Source organism: Dermacentor silvarum, chromosome 2 (assembly GCF_013339745.2).
Source record: "Dermacentor silvarum isolate Dsil-2018 chromosome 2, BIME_Dsil_1.4, whole genome shotgun sequence".
In the NCBI taxonomy this organism is placed as follows: Eukaryota; Metazoa; Arthropoda; class Arachnida; order Ixodida; family Ixodidae; genus Dermacentor; species Dermacentor silvarum.
In genome coordinates, this window is record NC_051155.1 from 147,727,272 (window position 1) to 147,754,093 (window position 26,822).

General features: G+C 44.7%; 1 protein-coding gene across 9 annotated transcripts in view; it reads right to left on the bottom strand.

Moving 5' to 3' along the window:
- Positions 1-516: 516 nt before the first annotated feature.
- Positions 517-26,822, bottom strand: part of LOC119441894 (rho GTPase-activating protein 23-like) — a 123,463-nt gene continuing 97,157 nt past the window's right edge. For 5 of the 9 annotated variants that reach the window (XM_049661705.1, XM_049661704.1, XM_049661702.1 and 2 more), the window contains 2 exons: positions 24,925-25,340; positions 517-10,997 (listed from right to left, as the gene is read on the bottom strand). In XM_049661705.1, coding sequence (XP_049517662.1) covers positions 10,399-10,997; positions 24,925-25,340 — 1,015 coding nt within the window. In that variant the 3' untranslated portion in view covers positions 517-10,398. Of the gene's footprint in view, positions 11,001-13,947; positions 14,030-21,455; positions 21,629-24,924; positions 25,341-26,822 lie in introns of all 9 variants that reach the window. The other 4 variants (XM_049661706.1, XM_049661707.1, XR_007465632.1 and 1 more) reach the window with 4 other exon arrangements.

Consider the following 26,822-nt stretch of genomic DNA (forward strand, 5'->3'; position numbering starts at 1 on the left):
CCGCACTATATCCGGTCCTGCACTATAATCGGTTACGTTATAAGTGGTCTATACTGTATACATGAAAGTCAATGGGATTTAGGTCTGGACCGCGAAAACGCGACGTAGCAGCCGGGGAAACGCAGCAGCGAGGAAGGTATCAATGGGATTCCACTATTAGAAATCTTTTCTGGTAAAAATAAATTCATGTTTCTTGATATTGTTTATGTTTTGATGATACGAATTTCGGGTGATACGAATATTTCACGCGACCCCGCGAGATTCGTATCACCGAGGTTTTATAGAGGTTTACCTTTCGAATATGTGATGCGAGTGCACTCCTCGCACTTCAACTGCCGACAGTTCTGCATGAACACATAATGCACAACATAGAAGTTGCCTGTGCATGTAATTTAAGGGCAATTACAAATAACTCTATATAGACACCACTTTAGAAAGCCTGCTAGGGGGTTCAGAAAAACCATACCCAAGCAAGTGCCTCAACAGGCACCTGTTTATTTGACATCACAAGACAACTCAATGTCAATAATTTATTTTTCAATTCAATGAATTTACATATCTGTACATAAAATACATAAATCTACATGATGCGAAATTTACGCTGCTCACAAGAGCCAGCGTGATTCTAAAGCAGAGCTCATCTTAAGTTAATCTGTTTTCAATGGTGACACGCTGATGCTTGCTGTGCCATGTGTAGAGAGGAGCAGGAGGCAGCATTCAGCAAAGCCCACTCACTTTGTAGTGTGGCCAGCAAGCAACACAATCTTTATTTGTGTGAAAGTGGCAGTCACACAATCATGCACACCATGCAATTCTTTGTCAATGAGCGAGGGTGTAAAGCTGGGAAGCTGTTCATACTCCCTCTTTCAACGTAGCATTTGTCAAAGACCTTTTACTGGTAAACCACCTGCATGCTCCAACCCTTATCCGGTCAGTCAAATCCACTGGGAACAAATAATGCGCACACCACCACAATGAATTCCGCAGTGCCCCTCTCAACGTTCATTACATAGAAATTTCAAGCCATGAGTGATGACTAAAGCACACAGACACCCTTAGCAGCAGCATTTTAAGATACGTCTGTCAGTGTCCGGTACTAGACCATTGAGACGGTGCTGAAACATTTCTGAAAGAGCTGGAAATCCAAGCTGGACAGCACATGCATTCAGGCATACTCCACATCGCACACAATAATGTGAATGAAACGACAAAGCCCATGATGATGAAAGAAATAAAAATCTGACAAGAGTTACAATACCACCCAAAACATGGAAAGCCAGGATTTCAGACCAGATTTGTGGAAGACAGGCAATAAAAACGTGCCAAGAGGGCATTGATACACTAGTTGCAGTAAACTGGTAAAGCAACATAAAATAATAGAGCTCGAGTTCTGTGCTTTGTACATTCTACGTCATGGTAACGCAAGCCGCTATCTTCGGATAAATAAATCCATGAATATGGTGGACATACTTGACATCTTGTCATTAGAACCAATGCTGATCAACCTAAATAATATTTATACCAATGTTTTTCACAAGCTTAAGATACGCTGCGGTCAAGAGCAAGCAAGGGTTCCCACGAGATATGTACCAGGCAGATGTCTGGTTCATAGAGATCCGGTGCGCATTGTCGTGCAAGTACGCAACATGGATTATTTGGCCGTCGCAAGGCCGTGCCCTATTCCAGGTCTGTGACTTGCCAATAACACACAGAGTACTGTACACTGAAAACATGGAACTTGTACTTCCACTTCAAATTGCTGTCGAGACAACACTATCAGTCTTACACAAAGGCTTATTAGCGGTGACAATGCAATAATACAGAGAAGCATGGCAAGGACATGAGCTGAAACTCTGTGCAACACAGGAACAGACTAAGCTTGAAAATAAGTGCATTCAACGAACAGCACAACCTAAACGCACCCATAAGAAAAGATTAGGAAAAAAAAAACATTGGCCTGCAAAACCCAATGTCGCTGCGTTTTGTGCAACAAGCCACTGCGGCACAAGAAAGTAATACAAATCATGCCCCTGGCTTCCAGTATATGAGTTTGATGACGAATGCTGCCACACAAGCGTAGCAAAGTAAACTAGCCGCACAGGATGAGAACGAGGTTATCACACTAGGTTCAGTTTTACAGGCAGAACAGTGAAGCTGCTGCCAAAAAGGGTCAGATACAAGCAGCGACTGTTTTCATGCCTGAAGCACAGCAGAGTCAAATGAACAGCACAAAAAATATATGTGTTGCGTCTATATACTGCACACCACAACTGCAGGCTGGCATTTATCGCTAAGTCATGAGATTTCTCACATCACACACAAGCATAACTAGACTTGGGAAGTGAAACTAGACAAAAGGAAATGCGCTCTGTAACAAGCACGCGCCCTATACTAAAATGCAGCGACGGCACAGGACCGACAAATGCAAGGAATAAATACACTAAGCATCAACAATTGCGTCACCCATTATTTATTTAATCCTCCTTCTTAAACTCTAAAAACTTAAACAAACTGAAGCAGCACTGTTCATCACAAGATAATGAGTAGCCCCTGTACCGCGTACTTTGAAGAAGATCGCAATGACATCCCTTGCCCAGAGAGGAGTGAGGACAGAAGGAAAAATCAGGCTATAAGTGCCTCCTATACATAACAGGCTTTGGAAGAGAAATGTACACAGCTGCCTGCATCATGATAAACTCACTGCCGCATGTGCTGCAAGGTGACTGGAATGTTTTACATGCTCTGCACAGAAAGTACGGCACAGGAATCCCATTCTGCACACCAGGGGACGCTTTGGCAGAGGACCCATAAAGAACACAGGGGAGAAGAAAATACTTTGAACACCTGTTTACCCCACACAGTCATTATGGCAGCTAACTTGCACTTTAAATGAGTACTGACACGACATTTCCGAACTGTCTTCTCTCGCGTGAAATCGAGGTCCAAACCCTCTAAACTATAGAATCAAGAGCACCTCACATAATTTACTACAATACATGCTTCTACGAACTGGTTTCAGTACCCAGGAGGTAGATACGTCACAACGTCATGATAAACTGATTCCTGTGATCACTGCGGCTGCCACACACAAGTGCTGTCAGAAGACACATGAGCAGCAGCACTCTTGTGTTTTTACGAGCAACGTCATCCTACCTAGCCTTGTTGCTATACGGCATCTGGGAATTTCACGCTACATCATGACGCCACGATAATGTTGGTGACACCGCGATGGCATTTAGAAATTAGCTTTAGTATCAAATTAAAATATAAGTATTTCCCCAACCTTCATATTTGACAAGTGCCATCCTTTCAAAGGGGTAGTAGAGTTTCTAAAACTTCGAAAACGTGCATCAGTACTCCTTTAAAACAGTCATGCTAATGTCACCCGGCAACAACTGCCTTCGCATCCCTCTACACAACTACTGGTGGACGTTTAGCAAGGTTCCTTTTCCTGATTATTGAGTACGCAACTTTACACTGTGCCTCTTCCAAATTAAAAGCAGCACTATAGTCATCATCATTCAAACAAAGGTGGCACAGACTGCACATGCCAGTGTTTAATAATGGCATGAGACGATCACCGCTGGAATCACGTCAGCACCTTCCTCCTCGTGAATAACACCGGCAGTCTGTGTATGAACTGATTCAATCCCTACATGCCGACGACAAGCACCGCTCACTTACACATCCAGCTACAGTCGACTTCCGTTAATTCGACCCCGATGGGACCAACAAAATTGACCTACTATTTAGTATCTGGCTGGTTGAATTAAGCAAGATGCAGAAAAAACAGCCAGAACACACCACTGATTCATTTGGCAGTATTTGCCTGCCCGCCCACTTTCGATGTATTCAAAGAAGAAAACTAATGCAGAAATTACATTAAATCTCCTAAGCAAAGTAGAAGTCTAACGGGCACCGGATTTTTTTATTACTTAACGCCCGGGTTATTAAAGTCAGCTTTACCGCAATACCTCCGTGTTATGCGGTAAAGCGTGCAAACGCTGCAAAGATTGTTTTGGTTTTATATTCGATTGCACCACACAGGCAATTTCCGGGCCTATTTCCTTGGAAAACAAAAGGCATACATTAGGATTGGGTAAATATCATAATGAGACATTGTGAGGGCCCGTCCGTGCTTGAAAATATTTCTAGAGTGGGCAGAAGATAGGCGTTTTTGACGGGAGATGACGTGTGTTCAACGCATTCACTGTACTTTAAGCTCTGCCGAGACAGACGCTGCCACTAATGGGGTCATTATTGGGGTCACCATAGGGATCAGGTACATGCGAGCCGAGCCAACTGTTTAAGTTCAAATTATCCGGCGAAAACCAATTTTAATTGTAAAACTGGGCGAGTTGGTTGATATTCATAGTAAAAGCAGCGCTAAAATAACGGCAACACAAGACAGAGAAGCACACACAACAGGCGCTGAATTAACAACTGTTAGTTGTTAATTCAGCGCCTGTACTGTGTACTTCTCTGCCTTATGTTGCCGTTATTTTTGCACTGCATTTACTGTCACTTTAAGATCGAAATAACAAACGTTTGGGCCCATAACAATGCATGGGCGCTGGCCGGTGCCTTTGCTTGGGATCGAATTAACAGAAAAAATCGGATTAACCAGAGTCCAATTATCGGAAGTCTAGTGTACTAATTTCAAATGCCAGTAACAATACTTAACACTGCAATAAGTTCACTTTTCTGTTACTAGGCAGCTGAGTGAGAAGCCATCTTTTTTTTATGTTCTAGAAGTATATGCAATTTTTGTTCGATATGGTTTGTAAAATCCCCTGCAAAGCTTGCTAATTAGCACCCATGTCATATACATGCAAAACTCGCAATAAACTTTCTATTTTGGGATGAAAAAAAAAAGTAATGCGCATTTGCCAAACATTTTGTAGGTTCTTTCTGTTTTTTTTAACGCCGACCTTATCGGATAAGAATTGGCTCCATTGTCATACTACTTTGTGTCATACAACATAGGCTGAAAGAAGCAAACTAGAAGTTTTAGGGAAAAAATGCACTTAGAATCAATGCCGACAAAATGTAGGAGACAGTGCAAACAACCACAATAGACTCCGAGACAGCTGTCTATACAAAAACTGTTGAGCTCACAGACATGCCAAGATTCCACTGCGTGTCCTGCGTTCCATGCAGGACGTAAAGAAACAAGTGCAATCCCGAAATCATACCATTTATAAGTGCCTAACAGAAAGTCAAAAGCATGCATGCAGGCAGGCAAAACGGTTATCCTTTCGAAGGAGCTGCCAGTCAGCTGTTTTCTTTCCTGAACCGCTTTTGTGCAACATGCATCATAAAACTGTTGTACACATCTTGGTTGGCACAGTGTGTTCATTTTCCTCACTAGTATCATTAGCACCAAGCCATTAGCGTCAAAACATTACTGTGCAATTTTTTTAGGAATAGCAATCAAATAATGCCTTCACTCAATGTGCCATTGTGTCATTGCGTCAGCTTGCAGCAGTTGTAAAAATAATAACAGGAATTCAATATCGCACATGCACAGTTAACTTGATTTCTAATCTAATATTGGCCTGAAACGTTCCAGTCAGCTCTCTCCAATGGTCATATCGAGCACAAAACACACAGAACTTATAGGCATGTTTCACATTCATCCAGTCACTTGCACGCAAGTTTGCGTGGCTCCTGTATGTACAACATATGTGCGTCTAAGCTCTTGTGTAGACAACGTAAATATTTCCTCCAGATTTCCCATCTTCCCCACTCCCATTACAGAGTCTCTCTTTGGAATCACAAGCTACAATATATTACTCTCTAAAGCTCTTTCTCTCCCTCTCTTCCAAGACAAGTCACACGCAAAGACGGGATGACGTAAAAGCAAGAGGCGACATTTTGCCACCACTGCTGTAAGTGAAGCATTGTCAAAGGGCAATGCTATCAACATAAACAATGACAATGTTGCACTGCAAAAGAGCAACAGCAAAAGAAAAGTGGCTTGAGGCGTCGTCCCTCCCTATAATTGCACTAGAAGCAGCCACCGCTTTCTCGTTCTGTATAGACGGCAGGAATTGTACAATTCAAATGTTCTGCAAGGTTCCCCGTAATGATGATAGTAGCACTTTGAATCCCTGCAGATCCCCCGCGGACATACACGCAAGATTAGAGAAGACGCGGATGCACAAGGAACTTCCAACATTCAGAACGAATGCGACTGTCACAGAGGGCCAGTCCGTATAGGCAGTTCTCCAGGCTCGGCGAGCACACATTGCCTGTCCGCACACGGCAACCACAGTTACATCTTCGAGACGGCGTGCCCACATATGCGTCTCCACACACTGTACACTTGCAGCCCTTGCATCGAGGCGCAAAGGATCCGAGATGCACACCACGGCAGCAGTTGACAGTGAAGACAACAACGGCCGCTGCGGCGGCAGCTGTGACGGCAGCAGGCAGGGTGCGTTTGAAGACAGCAACTACCACCAGTCCACTGTTGCACCTAAGTCGCTGTGGCAGGCATTGGCAAAGAGGGGAGCGCAACGAGTGTGTCTTATCTTGCTGAACAGGGCATAATATACTTTGTGGCCTCTTGTTTCAGTGATTAACCCATCACTACACACTCCTTGAGATTCACTGCATGTAATAAGCTCTCTTAACATGACTGACATGGCATCAAAGTGAAGAACTGCAGGTGTTTGGGAGTAAAGCCAGCACAAACCCCGCCAGCTCGAACTTTGAAAGTTGCCAGTCACTGATGCATGAGCCATGCACTGCATGCAGCAGCTGATTCAACTTAAATGGACCAACATTTTGCTGCCTGCACACAACAGGTTCCTCAGAGCTCAAATAAACTTATTCTAAGCTGCCCCTACCTGTGCTTTAACACAGGTCCTTGCATTATCCTGTATTCCAAACAGCAAACAGCGCTGTAATGTACCAGCCATTACTGCATGCAAATTTTGTATTCATGGCCTGAATGATAGTCTTAAATGTGAAGTGGCCATTACACAGTCCAACTTTGATATAACGAAATGGACAATATCCCATAAAATAGTTTTAGCATGACTACAGCTGTCAGTAATTTATGGGGTAAGGTTTGTAACAACAAATTTGCCGATGATCTCGTATCACCTTTAGAACTGCTAGTCATATTCGCCATTGAAAGACATCCCCACACTTTTGCTTTTTGATACCAAGAGAACTCTTATGCTCAGCCACAACAAAATGTACGAGCGTCACATACAACAAAACCACACTATGGTCAAATTGGCAGAAGGCAACTGTTGATGCATTGTAACTGTCATATCTTTAACGTTGTGCAGTTCTCAGGAAAACTTACAGTAGTTGTTTTATGTCCACCACCCCAACAATTATCTTTTTTAACCAAAAATTTCCTCTTACATACATACAAGTAATAAAATAACAAACCAAATTTCTGAAGCTGAAGTCCTGCAAAAGATAAAGAAAATCGAGGACGGAAGCAAACATTTGTCTAGACTGCTTGAAAGACTATTGTTAACAGCTTCAACCTTGGGTACTAATGCCAAGACTGAGAAATGAGATCATATCAAGGGTGCTAATGCGCATTGGCAGATCTTCACAGGAAAAGAATAAACTACGCAGTACAACTGCAGCAAAAAGAAAAGAAAGAAAGAAAAAAAAATGCAGCTGGCAAGAAACAGCTCTTGCAAATGACTAATCAGCAGTTTCTGTTACTACAATTTTTTTTTTCTGTTACTGCAATTTTTGACTAATAAGCAGTTTCTGATGCAATTTTGGGGGAGGCCCAAAAAGTGATAGCTGACACGTGCATGTTTTCATGGGCATCATGTGGCTGACACTGTTGTTTTACAAGCTGAATTCCATAAACTACAGTATAGACCACTTATAACGTAACCGTTTATAGTGCAGGACCGGATATAGTACGATCTTTTCAGACTCCAATTAATTTTCCCATAGCACTCCATGTATACGCATACCGCTTACAGTGCAGCCGCGTGAGAAGAAATACCGGTTACAATGCGGCTTACGCGGGAAAATCTCGCCGACAAGGGCGGCAGCGAGCACGCTTCTCAACAAGGTGTGTGCTCTCGGCCGGCGCATGCATTATTCAATGCAATCAAACTCTCGTTAACTCGGACTTATTTGGCCGCACATCGGTTAATTCGGACTACTTTCGGAGCTCAAGGAGCGCCGCAAATATGTGAAGCAAAAGAGCAAGAACGGCGCTAGCGTCCAACCGAAATGAAGCGGCGGAGTCCGCATCGCCAATGCCATCAGTTAAAAACTTATGTGAATGACAGCAATGCCGGAACGCTTCGAGCCTATTTGTGTCTTTAAAGCCTGTATTCTTGCATTTACCGCTGCGCATAACACCACGTTGGCAGCGGGCTTTCGTAACTGCGTAGTAGTCATCCACGATCGCGTCGAAAGCGGCCGCGGTTCTCTCCGCAGCGTTTGCGGCAAACAGTAGTTTCATTTTTACTCGGTACGCGCGTCGGCTGCGTGCCTAAAAAACTGCGTAGTCGCCATCGATGATTGCATAGATAGTGACCGTGGTTTCGATTGCAGGTGTTGCAGATCGAGAATGGTAGTTAATTTGTCCAGACTCGGAGCGTGCATCGGGCGCGTGCCTTCAGCACCGCAAAGTCGCCGTTCATAATCGCGTCGATAGTGGACACAGTTTTTTCCGCAGCGGTTGCGGCAAACAGTTTTGTTTTGACTCGGTGCTTTGTCGAGCTTGAAGAGCACCAGCTACATCGCGATTATGTTTTCGCCAGCTCACTGGCGAAAACGTAATCGCGATGTGCGCGCGATAGTACAAGCATGTCTACATTCTTGGTCTACACGTTTTGCATACGTGCAGGGCTTGAAAATCATTGTTTTGGTTATAGTTCGGTACCGCTTATAGTGCAGATACTCGCGACTCTGGCGACTTACGTTATAAGTGGTCTACACTGTAGTTACTTTCCCATGTTGATGGAAGTGAGCGGGAATTTCCTCATCCTGCATAGAAACTCAAAGCTGGAGGAAACCATAATGAGCCAGTCTACTTCAATAGGTAAAGTGCCAACGAAAAATGCTGCTACAAACATTGTCTCATTATTGTCAGCGTGGCTCACAAGGCTTTCAAAGTACCTGTAATGGACAGACGCCACGCATACATCCCACAGCAAATGACAACAATGTGCCAACAGAAGTTGTTCTGTCTGAAGAGCAGACATGCCGTCTGCAAATGCCTCCACTTCCTTCTGACCAACACAAGGAACATTATCAGATTTGAATATGAACACATCTTTCAAAGCAGCTGCTTTGAGATGAACAGGGATGAAAAGAAATGCTGTGCGCAGTGCAAAAAACAAAGATATGAACAAAAAAAGAAGGGAGATCTCACTGTGTTGCAGGTGCCCAAGCTTGGGCAACTACAAGAAAAGCAATGTCATCTAGCATACCGAACACAAGGTGTTCATTGGGCAACCTCCTACAATCTAGCAGTCTTTGAAGTGCACATTCTGTGCCCGTCAGAACCAGAGGGGGCTCAGGCTGGGCTCTGGTGTACAAGGTGATGGTGAGTAATCTGTGCCCTGGAAATCCAGCATTATGGTTTACTCACACAGAAGCCAAGTCTGCGGTTTTTCTCAATGCCACTCATATGCCAGTTATCCAGCTTACAACTAATAATCGAGCACAACTAATGCTCATTAAATTTGTCAAACATGTCATTCAAGTTACATCGATATCAGCAACCAAAACAGTTTGTGATTGCTAATGCCATGGCCTGTAACTTCTGTCATCCACACTGCTGATGATGTATTGTTCCAAAGAACTCATTTCTTGTTATGCGCATTTCAGTTGGTGAAGCATATAAAACAGTTATTTTGCTGACAAGGATACCACTGGGTGCCCTGCACCTTCATGTAAGGAAAGCTGTATTGCAAGCTTGCGTCCTTGTTAGATCTTGTGCCTTGCTGATCATGTTACATAGACAGCAGTTGCAACTTTATGAGTATGTTGTTCTCATGCATGGGCTTATAGGATGCACTGATCAATTAGATAATTTCTCACTCCAAGAGCACATTTCCTATTTTCAACACTTAAGTTAATATTGTTCACACCTGCTCGTAACTAATGCTCGTAACATAATATATACCAGTTATGCAGATGCACCATCAAAACGTGGCTTTCTCTGCAAGGTTATACTTTGTGTGCCAGCATGCGCATTCTCGATTTCCAAGGCACAAACTACACAGAAAAGCCTGCCTGAAGCACCGCCGGCAAGCTTTCCCCGCAATATATGTTTGTTGGCCTGCACGTGTATGGTCGCCTGGCAGAAGGGAGGCCAGCTTTCTCGCCATCACCGTTCTGCTCTCTGTCTCAGAAGCAATGTCTCGGCCCACAGCCACCAACCCACATCTCTCAGACGGGCGAGGCCACCCGCAAGCTCGCGGTCCTCCTCCACTCGCCCCCGTCGTCTGTCCGCTGGCCACTGGGCACCTTACGCACAGACGGAAACGGGTGGAACTTGACGTCACGCGAGCTCCCGATGGTGTGTCGCCGCTGGAGTCCCATGGAGGACAGGGGTCGCCGACGCGTGCCACTTGTAATGAGAGGCGCCGTTGCCTCGCCTTCAACCAGGCGGCTGACCAATGCAGCAACCACACCGTTCTCCGAGTGCCGCTGCTGTGGTCGCCCCGCCCCTGCCGCTTCGTCGTCTACACGATAGATGGCATAGCGTGTTGAAGCACCATTCAGGCACTGCTTCTTGCAGCGGTAGGTCACCGCGGAGCCACATGATGCACCCCCTGATGATGACGAGGCCATCTTCTGCGGGATGTTCTCCTTCTCGTGCAGTGAGTCAAAGAGGCTCGCAGGCGATGGCTGTTTGGGGGCTTGGCTGGATGGAGACTCCATGGGCTGCGACGATGCTGCGAATTGATGGAATGTCTCCGGGCAGCTGGCAGGCGTCTGGACATCATCAATAACGCCATGTACGTGGAAGTCCTTCTGGGGTAGATCTGCTTGAGGGAAAGAAAAGATGTTTGCAATAGTCAGTTGAATGCCATATTCAAAAAAATTTTTTCAACACTTGCGTGGCTTATGACATGCGGACAGGTGTATGAGTTGTAGCAAAAAATCACCTCATGAATATAAGTAACATCTGAAGAAAAACACTAAAAAAAGACTTAATGTCCAATTCTGGGTTCCGAAACACTATTTCATAAGTTTCACAATGTATAACGAATCAATGGGAGGCATCTATACGACAGTGACACATCTATTGAGGCAGAAAATTACAGCCAACATTTCAGCAAGCTTAGATGCCTTAGACTGCCACCAGTGCCTCAAAAACATCAAATTCAAAACACAACAAACAAATCTGAGCAACACTGACCTGGAACCTATCTTTCAAAATAAAATTCTATTTCAATTAATTATAAATCATTCAGCTGATATGGAATGACGGTACGTCAGTTGGTTTTGGTGGCAGAAATATGAGGGATTATGACTAGCAGAATCCTAAGGTATGGTCAAAAAGATAACACTCTTTTGAAGCCTAATGCGACTTACTCTTAATTGCTGTGAAGCTGCACCATGGTTAACAACAATGCAAGAATTTGTCCTTTCAGTTTAAAGGGATATACGACACACACAAACACACACACAATAAGGTGTTAATTTCGCAAGGCCACTCCACCAACTCAAACAAAGCAAGCTACTGCAACAGTAACTCAAGCCATGCAAGAATCAGTTATCAATTTGAGTTTCAGGTCAAGAACACACGATGCAGCTGAGGAATGTGTATGGCTCATATAGGTAGGGACACCATATTTTGCTTGCAATAAAAGGGGGTGGGGGGACTGCAACAGATTGTGAAGGCAAACACTATACACCTACAGTAAAACTTATGATGCACAAATGGCTGGTACGTCCGCAATACCTGTCGGTTTCACGTTTTGGCACGTGAAAACCCAGAATTCTTTTTTGGCGGTTTCGTGGAGTCATGACTTAAGCCAGGGCTTTCATGATATCACAGCAACACATTGTGGGGATTGCATTCGTCCATTTCATGGTGATGTCATAGCGCAGCAAGATTTAGGCATAGATGGGATGGCCACATCGTGGTGAGGCTGCTTTCAAACTTCACGCATGCTGACCCGCCACTTTCTCTCTCTCTGTCCTCCAAGGGTGCTGGCAGACCCACTTCTGTCCACGCCCACTTCTGTCCACCCTCAAACAGACTAGGGGCTCACCCCATCGGCCTGTACAAGTGGGAACTTGTGCCCCTCTCTCCTGGTGAGTTGAGCTGACCACAGGAGAGGGAGTGCGGGGAGAAGCCCTTGGACAAGACAGTGACACGGTCACTGTCCAAAGGCATTCCTTTTTCCTGGCCGTCCTTACCGCGGAGCTCATCAACTCCAGTGGGCTCATATTCTTGCACTCGCAGTGATCTCCGTGACCCCTATGCACAATGTGAGAGACCACAGTGTATGGGTGTCATCTCCTCCCTTTCACAAGCACCAATCTCAAAAGACACTCATACGTCTCAATACTTTCCCTCGATTATGGCTCTACTACCTGCTGAATCTGTACAAACTTTGCAGGGTCTTTTACATATCAGTGGCAACTAGTGGCATGGTACAAATTCCTGCTATATGCAGGAATTTGGAGTGAAGCCAGTTTTGCCAGTTTTGGAGTGAAGTTCAATCATTAACTGTTAAGGGTACCAAATATTAGCAGTATTGGGGGGGGGGGGGGGGTCGAATACACTGGTTTTTGAAATAATTAATCAAAGTTGCAGGTATACAGCTCACTATTAGGCAGTATTTATTTTATGAATATACTAAAATGAAGAATGCCCATCTCTCCGTTTGCTATGCTATGCAAGCTGCTTCTCAGAAAGCTGGCTCTCATATGCTGATGATGAAAGGATATGTGGACTCAGCATCAATGGAACTGGTTTACTTTGGCATGCGTGCTCAGCACATTTGGGATGTGGTCTTCTGAGGGCCTCCCCATAGGCTTACCTAAACACCCTCACTGTTGGAGAACCATCTGTACATAATTTTAACATGGCTGTACCAGGCAAAGGTATTTTACCACATTTCAGACATGGCACAGATATGTTTACACCCATTGTGATGCAAACGATGCCTAGACGTCGGACTGCTTAGCTTGACAGAGCTTGAGGCCTCAAGGCCATAGACAGGGCATCGGCTGCTGCTCACGGTGTTAAACAATGGCAGCCACGTTTATGCCAGTGGAAGCACTGTTTGATATGTTCTCCACTGCACCATGTACATCCTCGTATCACTAAGGTAAAAGGAAGAAAGTGCAAAAAAAGCTGGCTGCCCTTTTCATTATTTTACGACCCACTTCCTTCCCACCTGAGTTTCCACGGCTAGCAATATGCAATGCTAAGTTCACATTCAAGTGGTCAACACCACATTCGAAGCACATGAACAGTTATAGATCCTGCTCAACGGTTTACAACCAAAAAGACTGCTTTATTTTTGTTGTTATTATCACTGAGCACTCAAAGCGGCAATAGACCTTGTGCATAATTCTTTATACAAGCCCCTGCTTTTAAATATATCTCAACCAATGCAGCCAATATGACCAACCTTGAGCTTCCCTGCAAAGGCAACGAGCCAGTATAAGTTGCAGTCATCCTCCCTCCCTTTTTCCAACTTTTGGACCCCCAGTTTCCCTGGAGCTTTGGTTCTATGTTTTGCCAGGTAACTTGTGCTGATATAAGAGTGTGGGGAGGCTTAGCTGTTGAAATTTCTTATGAAATCTACCATGTGCAATAAGCTAAATTTTTTCCAGTCAAGTTACCAGGGCAGGAAATCACTTGTAGTATCACTGAAGATTTACAGCAAGCATTAACGAAAAATTCACATGCACAACCCACTAGCCCATCACCGAGTAAATCCACAATGAACCAAGAACTGCTGCAACAGTTACCTTCTGTCAGTCAATCATCTGACATTCTGATCATTCGGATATTTCAGCTGGTACCCATCAGATCCAAATTACCAAGCTCTTACTGCAATGGCCAGAAAAGAAAGGTAAAGTACTGAATCAGATGCTGAATACTTTAAAAAAGCTTTTAAACTAAAGGATCAAACATAACATGCCTGCTTGATGATATTTTTGCTTTATTTAATTTAATCATTTACTTTTACCATAGCATGTGTTGGATCAATCACTGCCACCAGTAACTTGCAAAATGTAGTAGCACTGATCAGGAGCCTGTAAAATGAAGGTTCTAGAAATAAAATCTGAGAAAAGAAAGCACAAAGAAAAAAGAAGTTTACTAGTTCCTTGTTCCTGCACACATCTTGTTCAATCTTCCTCCCTAATTGATTACTTTGTACATTCATTATACTTAACAGTTAATTTATATTTGGTCAATTTTTCTTGATTTCTCTCTTTCTTTTAACATTAGACAAGACATGCATTTCTTGGCAAAGTGGTAACACGGAACAATACCGATCACGGTTAAAAGGCCAACTTCAATTTCTTTCTTTCTTGCTCAAAACAAAATTCGATTTCATAAATCCTTTTTTCAGTGTTTGCCAATGGAGTGTTGCATCATAGGTGCTATACAACTTATTTTTACTTGCACCACATCAGTGCACAAATTATGGCTGAAAATGCACTAACTCGCAGCTTTCAGCTTATTTGTATTGTTTTTTTTTTTGAAAGCTTTAATCTATATATGCCCATCAGAATTTTTATATAAAAATATCCTTTTCAGCCTTAGAAAGCTCTTACCATACTCAGAGAGAGGGCAATTTCTGTAGTAAAAAATCTTAGGCCTGGATGATTTTTGTTTGTTTTGAGAATGTGTAAAAGGCATTCGAACACAGAAGTTTTTAATTATCATGATTACCTGTCTAAGCGGAACCTCTATCGACCTTTTTATCCAGTGTGCCACCATATTGTGTACGCAGTAATACCACCTATGAGCCGGCTAATTTCGTGGCCATGTTGGCTTGGGTGAATACTCTGCATTGTATGCCTGCCAAGCATATACACTCAGGCACAGTTACTGGGGTTCTTCTCGAGCTGGCATGATTGATTTAGTATGACATCACGTCTTCTATGCTGGAGACAATTCCGTGAGATGTACTGAGCACCCGGTGCAATGCGTGCACACGTGTCTGAGCCTGCAATTGGCCTCAAGGATCAGCTATGTATTTAAAACATTTCTTTTGCGAATGTACTCTTGTTGCAAAGTTTGTCCTGTAGATCGGTCAGGCTATGGATCAGCAGCAATCAGTTATTCACGAAACAAGCAGCAGTGAATGATTCAAGAAACATATAAGATGATCGTAACAGTATGGGTGCCATTCTCCAGTTTACTTCGATCGACAAGTGCTTAAACTGTGATTTTACTATAGATACATTCAGAGACTAGTTTGTTAGCTAGGTTTTGTTTTGCCACCAAATAAAATAGTTTTGGTTAATACTAGAAGCATGTTCCACAAGACATTAAAAATGAACTACTTCAAAGCCTACTTCAAATGCTTGTTTATCAACTGCAGTGATCACTGTGCACGCCATAGACCTGATACAGAAGGCCCAATGTAGACCAAGTATATAATAGACTTGAAATGTGTGGAGATTAAACCACGGTGGCTGGTGCCATGTATGCTTGCAATTGCCGCTTAGATGTTTCGAGATTGCATTGAGCCCCCCATGCATGAGTACTATGTAGCTGTTATTTTAAGTTCCCGTGCCAAACTATCAGATGATAAGGGTATTTTTGTTAGCACTGGCATTTGAAAGATGCCGCTACATTTTGTCAACTGGGAACTGATGAAGCCAAAGTAGTTTACAATCATACACTGCGCCTACTGACACAGGTCACATGTTTGCACAGTCAAGAGCTTCCACTTTCTGTAGCTATTACTGCAGCTAGAGACTACACAATGGTTCCAATGGTTCCCTGACATCCTTTTATAAGCTTACATCACATAACTATCTCAAAGAATGAGCTAAACATCAATTCGTTCCACACCACACAACCAGCTCGCACAAGCCAGAAAGAAGAAAAGGCTTGCTGCGTGCTGGTTGCCAGACCTTTCCTTCTTGCCAGATGAAAATGTCTATAGATTACAAAGGCACGGTTTCACAGTGCTACAAACAAAGGTAATTCATGTGGCATAGTAAAAAGCTATGAATTTTATTAGAAAAATCTGACATGGTCAAGCACCACGTTTGGGACATTTCCCATAGAATAACCCTGTTAAGAAATGCAGTACTACCATTGCTGATTACTTCAAAGTCTCCATCTTTCTATGAGCCCTTTGTCATGCTTTAGTTTATGCACTGAGAGCCATATTCCACTGATTCAAAGAAGCGTTCTGAGAGTACTACGCCCAATAAACGCTCATGCATATATGCAGCGCGGCTTGCTTTGTGTACAAAATAAAAAAGTGTCGCAGTTTCACCTGAAAGGCGAAGTATCAATTGCGATAGCAAATTAGTAGAGAGCTATATGGAGTAAGGATAGTATTTTTATCAGCTGTATAAACTTCGACATGCAGCAGCACCAGCAACGCGCAGAACTGTTGTCGACGCCGTCGGCGTTTTGCCCGCGTTCGCAGCGAACGCGCGCGGCGTTTTTATATAAATACGAATTTGGTGCCGCAGCTAAACGTCGTTTCCCCTCCCTCCCTCCCGTCCCCCACTACCTTTCGCGCGACGGAAAAAGTCGCGCTTGCTCTCTATATATGAAAAGGAGGAAAGAGACGCTTAATTCTGCAGCCCTTCAGGGAGCACGGCGCAGAACACGCGTTTCCTCTCCGACGTGCGTTCGCTCTCCGTGAAAGCACGCATCCATCGTGCCCTTTCACTCGCACACACGGCGTCCGGAGTGCGGCGACGATTTTATCGCCGTTGACGTCATACGGAACCTCACAGCAACAGCGACGGCAGAAATCCGCTTTGGAGTGTCCACATAATTGCTATCGCAATAAAACATCGAGTAATAAAAAAACAAGAGATGTGGCAGTCAAAGCAAAAGCACACACAAGATGCACTGTTCCAAAAAATTTTGGAGGGCGCTTAAGCTTCGCTTTTAAGAGTGGAACACGTTAGCATTCAAAGATCCCTAACTGCTTGTCAGGCTTCCCGACAACTGTAGCTTTCTTTTTTCTCCAACTTTGCCTCCGCATATGGCTGCCGAGGAGGCGAGTGCCATCTGGATGGTATTTTTGCAAGAAACCAACAGGGTTGCGCCGCAGTACGAATTGTAGAAATGCTGGAAAAGGGGTTGGTGTTTGAGTTTCCGCCTAAGAAAAATATGTGTTCTCATATATTCAAATTACAATCCTTGCTGGCATCTGTAGATTGTGGTTAAGTCGTACATTACGATTTTTCTGATGCATTTTACTTTGATAACTTCAATTATAGTTCACCAACGCCTCTGCGCCACGTGGAGGGCCTGCGTGGTCGGGGTGGTTCGGCATGATTTTCTCGGTTGCGGATGCCAACTCCGGATTTTGTGCGACACTGGGCCTTTGAAGCTCTCGCGTTAATAGCAGTTTGCCTTCTGCAGAAGTTGGAAAGACAGCATCCTCTCGACACCACTATGCTCAGTGACAGAGTTTTCTTGCAGTATTATAAACATAACTTAATAAAATCTAATAAAAGTATAAACCTAAAAGTAATAATTGGGACATTATGTTCAAAAGCAATACACATATATAGACTTTTTGACACAGGCAAAGGCCTCCATCCCACTCCAGGTTAATTCAATTACCCAGCAAGGGCTTCATCTGCCATTTGGTTTATCGGATCAGAAAAGTATGCTGCCTTTCCCACGATAGCCTCGGGACCAGACACCAATGAATGTCATCCCCTATATTTTGTGTACATGGGCTTAATGACGGTGTATAGAAAAATAAATAATCCATTAACACTACACTCTGTATTATGCAGTAGTATAGTTCTGGTTGCCAACGCCTTCAGATGACCTATCCCCAAGGGTTGCATAACTACACCATGGTGAGAGCTAGTGGCTCAAATTCAGTATAGACCTACACACGGTGCTACTTCACGAAAATGCGGTGGCGCTGTCGTCGGAATTTAGTTTCGCATGGTAGGCACTACGCCGCCTAGCCGCCTGCCCGTGTCGCGCCTACCACAGCAGCCACTGGGTTTCACAGGTGGTTGTACGGTTCCATCTTTGAGGTCTTTATTCTGTGCTTTTACAATGAAGAAAACGCAGTATGTTGACGAGCTAAGTTGTGTCGAACTACACAAGAGGCTAAAGCTTTCATAGATTTCCTGTTGATGAAAACCGTCGCAAGCAATGGGCCGCCGCGGTAAAAAGCGAAAGTTGGATACTGATACCAGATCACCCATTATGCGCAAAACATTTCGTAACCGTTAAGCTTCTCTTTTATATTGAGTGACGTGCATTAGCCAACCTATATATGATCTTAGGATCGTTATTAGCGTGTCATTACAATTTCTTGACGCACTGTGGGAAAGCTAGATTAGGATTAGACTTGAATGTAGGTCGAGCAAGCAGATGCCCCACAAAGCACGTCACATTCAAATTTATTTTCATCTCAAAGAATTGAGCCATCTGTAGTGTAGAGATGCTATCACACGTTCACATACGCAGCAGAACGGTCACAGATGCGTTAATTGCAGTGTGGATGTCATAAACGCGCCTAAACGTGTCACTTAAATTTCGAGCGCTAAATAAAATTTACAGTGTTAACACAGAGTTGGAGCGATCGGATGGCCGCGGCCAACAGCTCAGATTACGGCGGCGGCGCCATAGGGCCGGTACCTCGCCGGTCCCATCACTGAGGCGATTGCTTCTATCGCCGCTCACGGCGACGTAGAAATCGGCTACAGCTTGTTTTTAACATGAAATAGTTCTTAATAGAAAAGAATATCTCGAATTTACGCGTGTTTCGTAAAGCAGCGCCCAGTACTAAACCAATGGTGCAATTGGGAGCAACGATCCTTTGGCATTTCGTCTCGCAGACGGAAACCAAGCACCGGCTGTCTCAGCGAGGCGGCTTGGCTGGCTTGGAAGTACTACGTTTCGTTTGCTATTCGCACCAAAGACACCGAGAAAACCAATTCATTTAAGCCCACATTAATAGTGTTGTCAAAAATAAGCGCACTATGACGAGCTGCAGGCCAGGTCGCAAGTACTGTCGGCCGCCACTGCGACGGTCAGCGAGCTAGGCCTAGCGTCTCATTCGGCAAATCCCGATGGGTGCGAAATGCAAGAATGTGCACTGGGTGCACATTAAAGAACCTCACAGAGTCAAAATTAATCCAGCGCCCCCACTACCGTGTGCTTCCTAATGAAATCGTAGTTTTAGCACACCCCACCCCTAACCCATTAAAAAAAAAAAAAAAAGAAAAAATGCGCCATTCGGCGTGCAAAAATGTGCAAGCGGCGGTGAATGTGGGCGGAGCCTATGTGACGTCGCTATGGGGTCTAAAATATATCGACGGTGCCTACTGCTGTTTACAAACATGGTGTAGGTCAATAAGCTGATACAGCACAACCTGAACAGCACAGATATAGACACACACACACTGCAGGGTAAGCACTGACTGTCGACTATTTTCTCTTCAAGAAACATCCTCCTTTTTTAGTCACATAACCTGAATGAAGTTGATAGCCAATTTGCTGTTCTGTCACCTCCTGCAAGTGTTCTTGATGTGCATGATAACAAGACATATTCAACTGCAATGTACCACTTATTTTCGAACAAGGTGTAATATGTGTACATCTGATCCCAATCTAAGTGCATATCTGATGAGTATACCTGAAATCAGATCACTCTCGCCCTCTGAGGTTTGCCGCATCATCGCAATGCGCATCAGGCTGCATGTCAGTGACCCCAAAACACATTGTTAGCAAAACATTCCAGCAGACATTGTTGCACTTCGTCTGAAGACGAAGGAGAAAATGCTTGAATAGTAAGCTTTCTGGCTGTTGACAAAGTAAAAAGCAATAAAATGATGTTTTTTGCTCTAAATGACTTTGTTCGAACTGCTTATCATCTTGGGGACACTATTACAGTCCCCATTAGGCTCACAAAGTCAGCAAGCTAATGTAAAGTTTAACAGTGTAGTAATGATGGAACATGTGTCTACTGTCAATCTTTGAGAAGACTAGATTTTTGAAGAAAGGAAAAAAAAATTGTGCAAGCATTATTTGCTAGAAAAGCTGATAATGAATGCACAAAAGAGATGTTCCTTGTCCCGTAAGATAACTAAATACTAATACTTTTTGGATAAGTGCTACTAGACTTGCCTTGTACTTCTGGCGGCATGGGAGAGACTGGCACGCCTTTACTCAAGATACAGCTGGCAGACAACACTTGTCCTGTGGTGTTTTCTTCCACCTATTCAAGCTGTACCATTTAAAGGGACACTAAAGGACACTACACTATTTAAACTGATAAAGCATTCTTTCCAAGTTCTTTTTTAGGTAGTTTAGCAGCAAGAGATTACTTGAAAAGAATATAAAGTCAGAACGTCAATTTTTGAATTTCGTGCTGAATTAAAGAGTGAAAAAAAAAAAAAGACACGCAAAAGATGGGGAACAGCACAAGTGCTGCCCAGCATCGACACATCAGTGTGATGCCACCAGATTTTAAAATCAAATAGTATTCCCAACACATTCAGGTTGTGCCTTTGGCACCTTTGGAATGCAATTAGTCCATCTTTACTGCTAAGAAATTAAGTATGGCCTGTATCAAAATCTGTGATGTCATGGAGAGCCCGTGCGGAAACATCAAAGTGCCGCAAAGCGACCGTATTTTGTTTCAGGGTCTTTTCTGGCTTGCCCTGCCTCCTGTCCTGGTAAGAGTGTTTTTTTTTTTTTTTTTCGCGCAAGCGTAGATGTCCCATCTATGAAATCGGCGAGATTGTGTTTGTCCCCGCAAGAGAAGCAAGCACCAGAGGAGGAAAGCACCTGGAGCTGGAGAAGAGAATCGCCGCGTTCATGCCCCTTCTGTTTGTGCTTCGACGCAGTGGTGTTTGCTGCGCATATTTGTGGCATCTCTTCTTTGCATGTATAGCAATATGCACTTTTCCTGTGGCACACCAGGCATTGCACTGTCGAGATCAATGTAGCGTTCGTGACCCGTGTTCATGCCCTTCCCGTTTGTGCTTCGACGCCGTGGTGCTCGCTGTAGATGTTCACAATGTCCATACACTTGTGCGCAATCCGCGTTCACGAAGAAAAACGACACTGTAACATTTTTTTTTTTTCACATTTCAGAAGAATAACTCGCTAGTACAGTTCAACTTATTTTTCTTTTTGGTGTCCCTTCAGGCTTGTGTTGTGGTTGTATTATACACTACACTATAAGCAAACACACAAATGTGAGTGACGTGAGCAGTTAGCAAGCTAACTAGTAGGCACACTGCAGTGGCATTCTCCATGAACACTGCCAAAACCATGCCAATATACGCACCAGTCACTACCAACTGGGCACAAAAGGCCACTTGGCTCGATGCCTCGAGAGAAAAGACGCCGTAGCCCCAGAAAAGGGCAGTCCGTGGATGCCACGTGACCAAGGCGGCAACAAGGGCCGCTGTGGCATGCGAAATGGCTCTGAAGAGAGAGACAGGCCAGGCCACACCCGTTCTGGGCATCAGCACAGACCAAGTAGCACGAGATTACTTTTCTTTTTTCCCATATGACAGACGCGTCAGTGTCCCAAGATCACTTTGCCAATAACGAGTATCAATGTATTTGCTGCTAACACATCAGTGGTGCAAAAGATTTTGGCCCCCTGCGTGACTAACAAAACCAAGCTGCCCAATCGTTTCTGAAACAAAAATTTTTTTTTTCACAACTCGAGTCATCTGTTTTCTTTCGATCCACTTGGAATTTAAAACAGCGCGAAAGACAGAACACCAGACAAAGAAGGACACAGACCGAGCGCTGCCCATGCGCTGTCCATGTCTGCCCATGCTGTTCTCCGGCTGTGACACTTAGTGCTTGAGATTTGGTATTCGACTACCAGCAAGAAAAAAAGTTCAGCACTGTCCTGGCTACTTAGCGTTTTATTAAATGATTAAGCTTTTTTGCTATTTCTCCTCATTCCCGAGTTAAATCCCTACATAGATGGTAACATCAGCATATCCTTGAAAGTACAGCAGGAACTCAGGCACAACCCAGTGAAACAAAGTGTTCGTGATGAACATGATAATAGTTGCCTCAAGGCCATATACGTTTAAGTTTGGCTCAGCGAGGTCACTGATGCAGATTTCCTAAAGCCCCAATTATAAAATGACACAAGGAAAAAAGGGCATGTGCAAGTGCACCTTCATGCCAACTGTACTGTGCATGCATCCATGAACAGAAAACGTAAGCCCTGTGCAAACGTATTGACAGTCTCATTTAATTTTTCTTGCTATTTTGCAGTGGAATTGTGTGAATTCAATTTTCTAGGAACCACAATTTTTTAGTTTCAATTTGCTGGTTTAACTTGGCAGAAGGAAAAAAAATGTAGTTGGAGGCTGAAGTAACAGTTTGTAGCAGCACCAGCAACATAACATGCAGAACTGTTGTCGACGCCATCCCCGTTTTCCCCGCATTCGCACCGAACACGCACGGCGTCCGTGACTGTTGCCGGTGCCTCTGGTGACGGCTCGGAGGTTTTCGACCAGATCAAAACTGGACACTCGTCGAGCAGCGTCAGAAGTCTTTTCCACCTTCTCGCCTCGCAACACCGTGATTCACCCTACATCCCTCCTGACTTGGAGATGGCAACACATGTGTTTGTCCGTTGCGACGCAATCTGCAAGCCTTTGCAGCGTCCTTACGATGGCCCTTATCGCATCATCAAGCGCAATGACAAGTTCAATACGCTTGATTTGCACGGGCGCCACGACACTGTCTCTATTGTCTCCTATAAGCAGCCATCGTTGAAGACCCACTGCCTCATACAATTCCAGACCTTACCTCCCCTCTCATCCCCATCGCCGCTACTTCGTTGCATCCGCTGACCCCTTCCACGGCTACAACCAGCAAGCGTTGTTCCGTATTGTTCAGACTCCAGACGTGCAACACATTCACGCTACATCTACAATATTGGTGACTTATTTATATAGAAACGTTGCAAGGCAAGAAGGTGGCAAACACTTCCGACGCTGCTTGATGAGTGTCCAGTTCTGATCCAGTCAAAAACCTCCGAGACGCCGCTAGAGGCACCGGCAACAGTCACAGACGCCGCGCGCGTTCGGTGTGAACGCAGGGAAAATGCGGACAGCGTCGACAACAGTTCTGCGCATTGCTGGTGCTGCTACAAGTTCTTTATACAAACTACCCTTGAAATCCCCATAGAGATTTATATTGTAGTACATGCAATAATCAATACAACGAAGTAGGTTTGGCTACCCCTTCAACTTCATTATAACAACGTTTTACTGTACAATGTGGCCACGTACGCTACGCTATTAGACAGGAACAGGGTAAGAATGGACTTACCGTATTTACTCGATTGTAACGTGAGTTTTATTCATGATTTTAATTGCTCGAACTCAACCCTCGCGTTACATTCAAAAAGCGGCAAAATTCGCAATTCTTAAAACAAATATCCTAAATTTCATGGTTTTTAGCGTTACATTGGTAACCTGTACCTTTACGCCTTGATCCAAGCCATAGACAAGTCGACCGAATTCATAACTTGTGTTTTGTTGAGATCGACGCCATTTTTGCTCTACCTGTGACTGGTGTTACGGTTACGGTGCTGCAGTACCCTGTGGTCTTTGGCACTTTTAACTCCGCTTATTCGTGACATTACGGCGACGTAGCACATTTCGATATGACGCCCGCTTCGAGATGCAAGCAATTTTGATGGCCAAGAAGTAGGGGAACTCTGCTGTGGCTCGGCAGCTCGACGTCAACGATTCGCGGATGGCAGGACCAGCAGGAGGCCCTCTTTAAATATGAAGCCGATCGGAAGGGCTCTGTGGACTTCATGGTGACCTGGTACCATCCCCGAATGAAATGGTTGTGCAGCCTTTAAAGAAGTACTTAATCTACAAAAGAAGCTGCGGTGGCTGGCTCTCTGTGCTGGGCAACGCTGAAGCCTCTGCTCTGGCCGCATGTAAGCACATGCTCGGCACTGAACACGTGCACATTGTCACTCTTCCGCTTTCCAGTTAAATATTATTACTTTCCAACTTTGTGGATTATCTATGCTGTGGGGACACTCGGCTCTCTCACATCCCCTGACATTCATATCTGTTGTACGGCTCTCCCATCTCCTGATGTTCGGCTTCCGCGGACAATGCAAAAGTAATGGCTGAACTCGGGTGTCTAGTTACACAGCTATGCTGAGCGAGTGTTCCAATGCTAGTGCCACCTGACGGCACGGATAACTTGGATGTGAAAGGAACTTGTTTACAGCTCTTCGACTGTGGGACATCGCCATACATGGACTGATCATGTGCTCATCAGTGCTCTTCACAGGTTTGTCTTGCAAAACGCTTGCCATTCAGCTTCACAGCACAGCATCCGCATTGGGCGAACACGATCACTCGGATGCACTTCCATTTGTGGGATTGCACTCGTGAATGTAGTCTGTGTTGAGCATGGGAGAACGTTTGTTCAGTAACACTGCCCCCCCCCCCCCCCCGACGCAAGTCAAACTTACTCCATTACTCAGCGTTTCATCAAGAAACTATTCCTTGAATGTATTTTGGCTAGCTGGCACACGTGTACTGAAGAAGCAATAAATGCACTTGTGTGTTTTCCCAGCTGAGTACTACTGCGTCCTTCGTTACCAAGAGCACTTCAGATGCCACAACGCACCAAATTTGACTAATATTGTGACGGAAGTGAGATGGAGGCGAAGGATATATTTACAAAATATATATACAGAAGTTTCATCATGAGGTCATATTCTCGAAAGCAAGAGGCAAGTAACAGACCTGAGCTTGCTGTTGGTGATGCTTGTGATGCTTGGGACACCTGTGGTGATCGAAAGAAGGTGCCTGCCGCAGCGCCAACGAGGGGACTGAAAGGCACGGGAGATGATCGCTGATGCTGCTGCGTGCCGCTTCCGCCTCCAAGCAGCCTGAGGTAGGCCGTAGGTTCGTCAGCAAGGAAGTCAAGCAGGTCCTCGCGCTCGAGCTCCTGCTTGGCACGCTGCCAGTCGCGCTCGATCTGCTCGCGCTGGGCAGGGCCGCCGGGGCACGCGGGTGGGGGCCAGCAACGGCGAGAGGAAGCCCGCAGCTGGGCTCGCGTCTCTTCCTCCAGGTGGCGCACCTTCTGCTGCGCTAGCGCACTCAGCTGTCCGTAGGTACGCGGTGAGGCACTCCCGCTGGCCAGCGATGAGCACAAGTCCCTGTAAAAAGCACAACATGCATCATAAGCTTTGCATTTAAAGGGATGCTAATGAAAAAGACTAAATCAGTTGAGACTGTTAAAGTAAACTTTCAGAACTCTATTCTCGTTAATTTCACAGTAATAGGTCGACTATTAGAAGAGAAAGTGAAGGTCAAAGTTCCATTTCTTGAATTCTGAACCCCAGTGCTGGTAGGTCAGTGCAATGTCAAGGATTTCAAAGTATTTCTTTGTAATTGGGCCATTGAATCTCAGTAAAAGTACTTCACTGTCTCTTCTCTGTCCCCTTTTTTTTTTCACATTCTAAACCACGCGCCAAAACAAGAATGCACAGCAAGCCTAAGTACCAACTTGCCCAAGAAAACATTCTTTTGAGCTCAGTAAAAGCACAGTCTTTGGCTCTTTTAGAATAGAATGTACCCCATTCTTACTGGTAAAAAATTAATTAGGCCCTAGAAGACACTGTCAAAATTCATGGTGCCCCAGCAAGCTGATGCAGGAACTTCCAATGTGATATTGCCACTGGCCTTTTGTTTTTGCATTTCTTTCGGCTATTTCTTTTCACACGCTGTCCAAGTCAATTCTCCCGGTAAGAGGTAAGAGTGGCTTTTTTTTGTGTGTTGTAGAAAGACAATTTACCAATACAGCTCAAGTAACTTTTATCCAGTCAAACCTCGTTGATACGTACCCGCTTATTGTGTAATTATGGGTTAAACGTAGTCGCGAATATTCCACCACCCAGCCACCATAGAACCCCATGTATTTCCTTCCCACTTAAGCCGTAGTCACTCATTTGCTACCAAATGGTTAGTGCGTACTATTTTCTTTCTAATTATACACGCACAGACACAAAATCAGCAAAATCTTATGCGCAGAGACGTTCAATTCTCGAGTTGCGACGCCCGGACGACAGCCGCCAGCGATAGAGACCTTAGAACATGGGCACCATGATGCATTTCTTGCTCATACAGCTGTTGCCAACTGAAGCGCACAAGAGCATGGCCTTTGAGATTGGCTTCCGGTAATGCGAAGAAGCTGCCGGTAGGAGGTGCGAATTCGCTGTCGCCATTGAATCCAATCCAATTCAAGTAGTAACCGCGCAGAAGCACATTTTATTGAGATAGCAATCTCATGGACTGATCCAGGCGCATTTCTGTCATGGTCGTCGCTTTGAGGTTCCGTATAAAGTCCAAACACTGGTAACGCCGTCGCTGCGCGCCGTACGCTGTATGTGCGAGTGAAAGCTTGCAAGGGTCAGCCGACGATTGAGGCTCAATCTAATCTCGCGCGCGCGAGGGAGAAAGGCGGGGGCTGCGATCATGCTTCTATCATGTGCAAGGCATGGCGGGGGAGGCGAGAAAGTGTGGGCGTTCGGCGGCAGCCGCGCCGGCGCCTATCTTGAAAGCGATCTGTGACGTGGAGAAAGTGCGCGTCCGCGCGGGCCTCATCTTCAAAGCGATCTGCAATGTGAACAAAGTGCAAC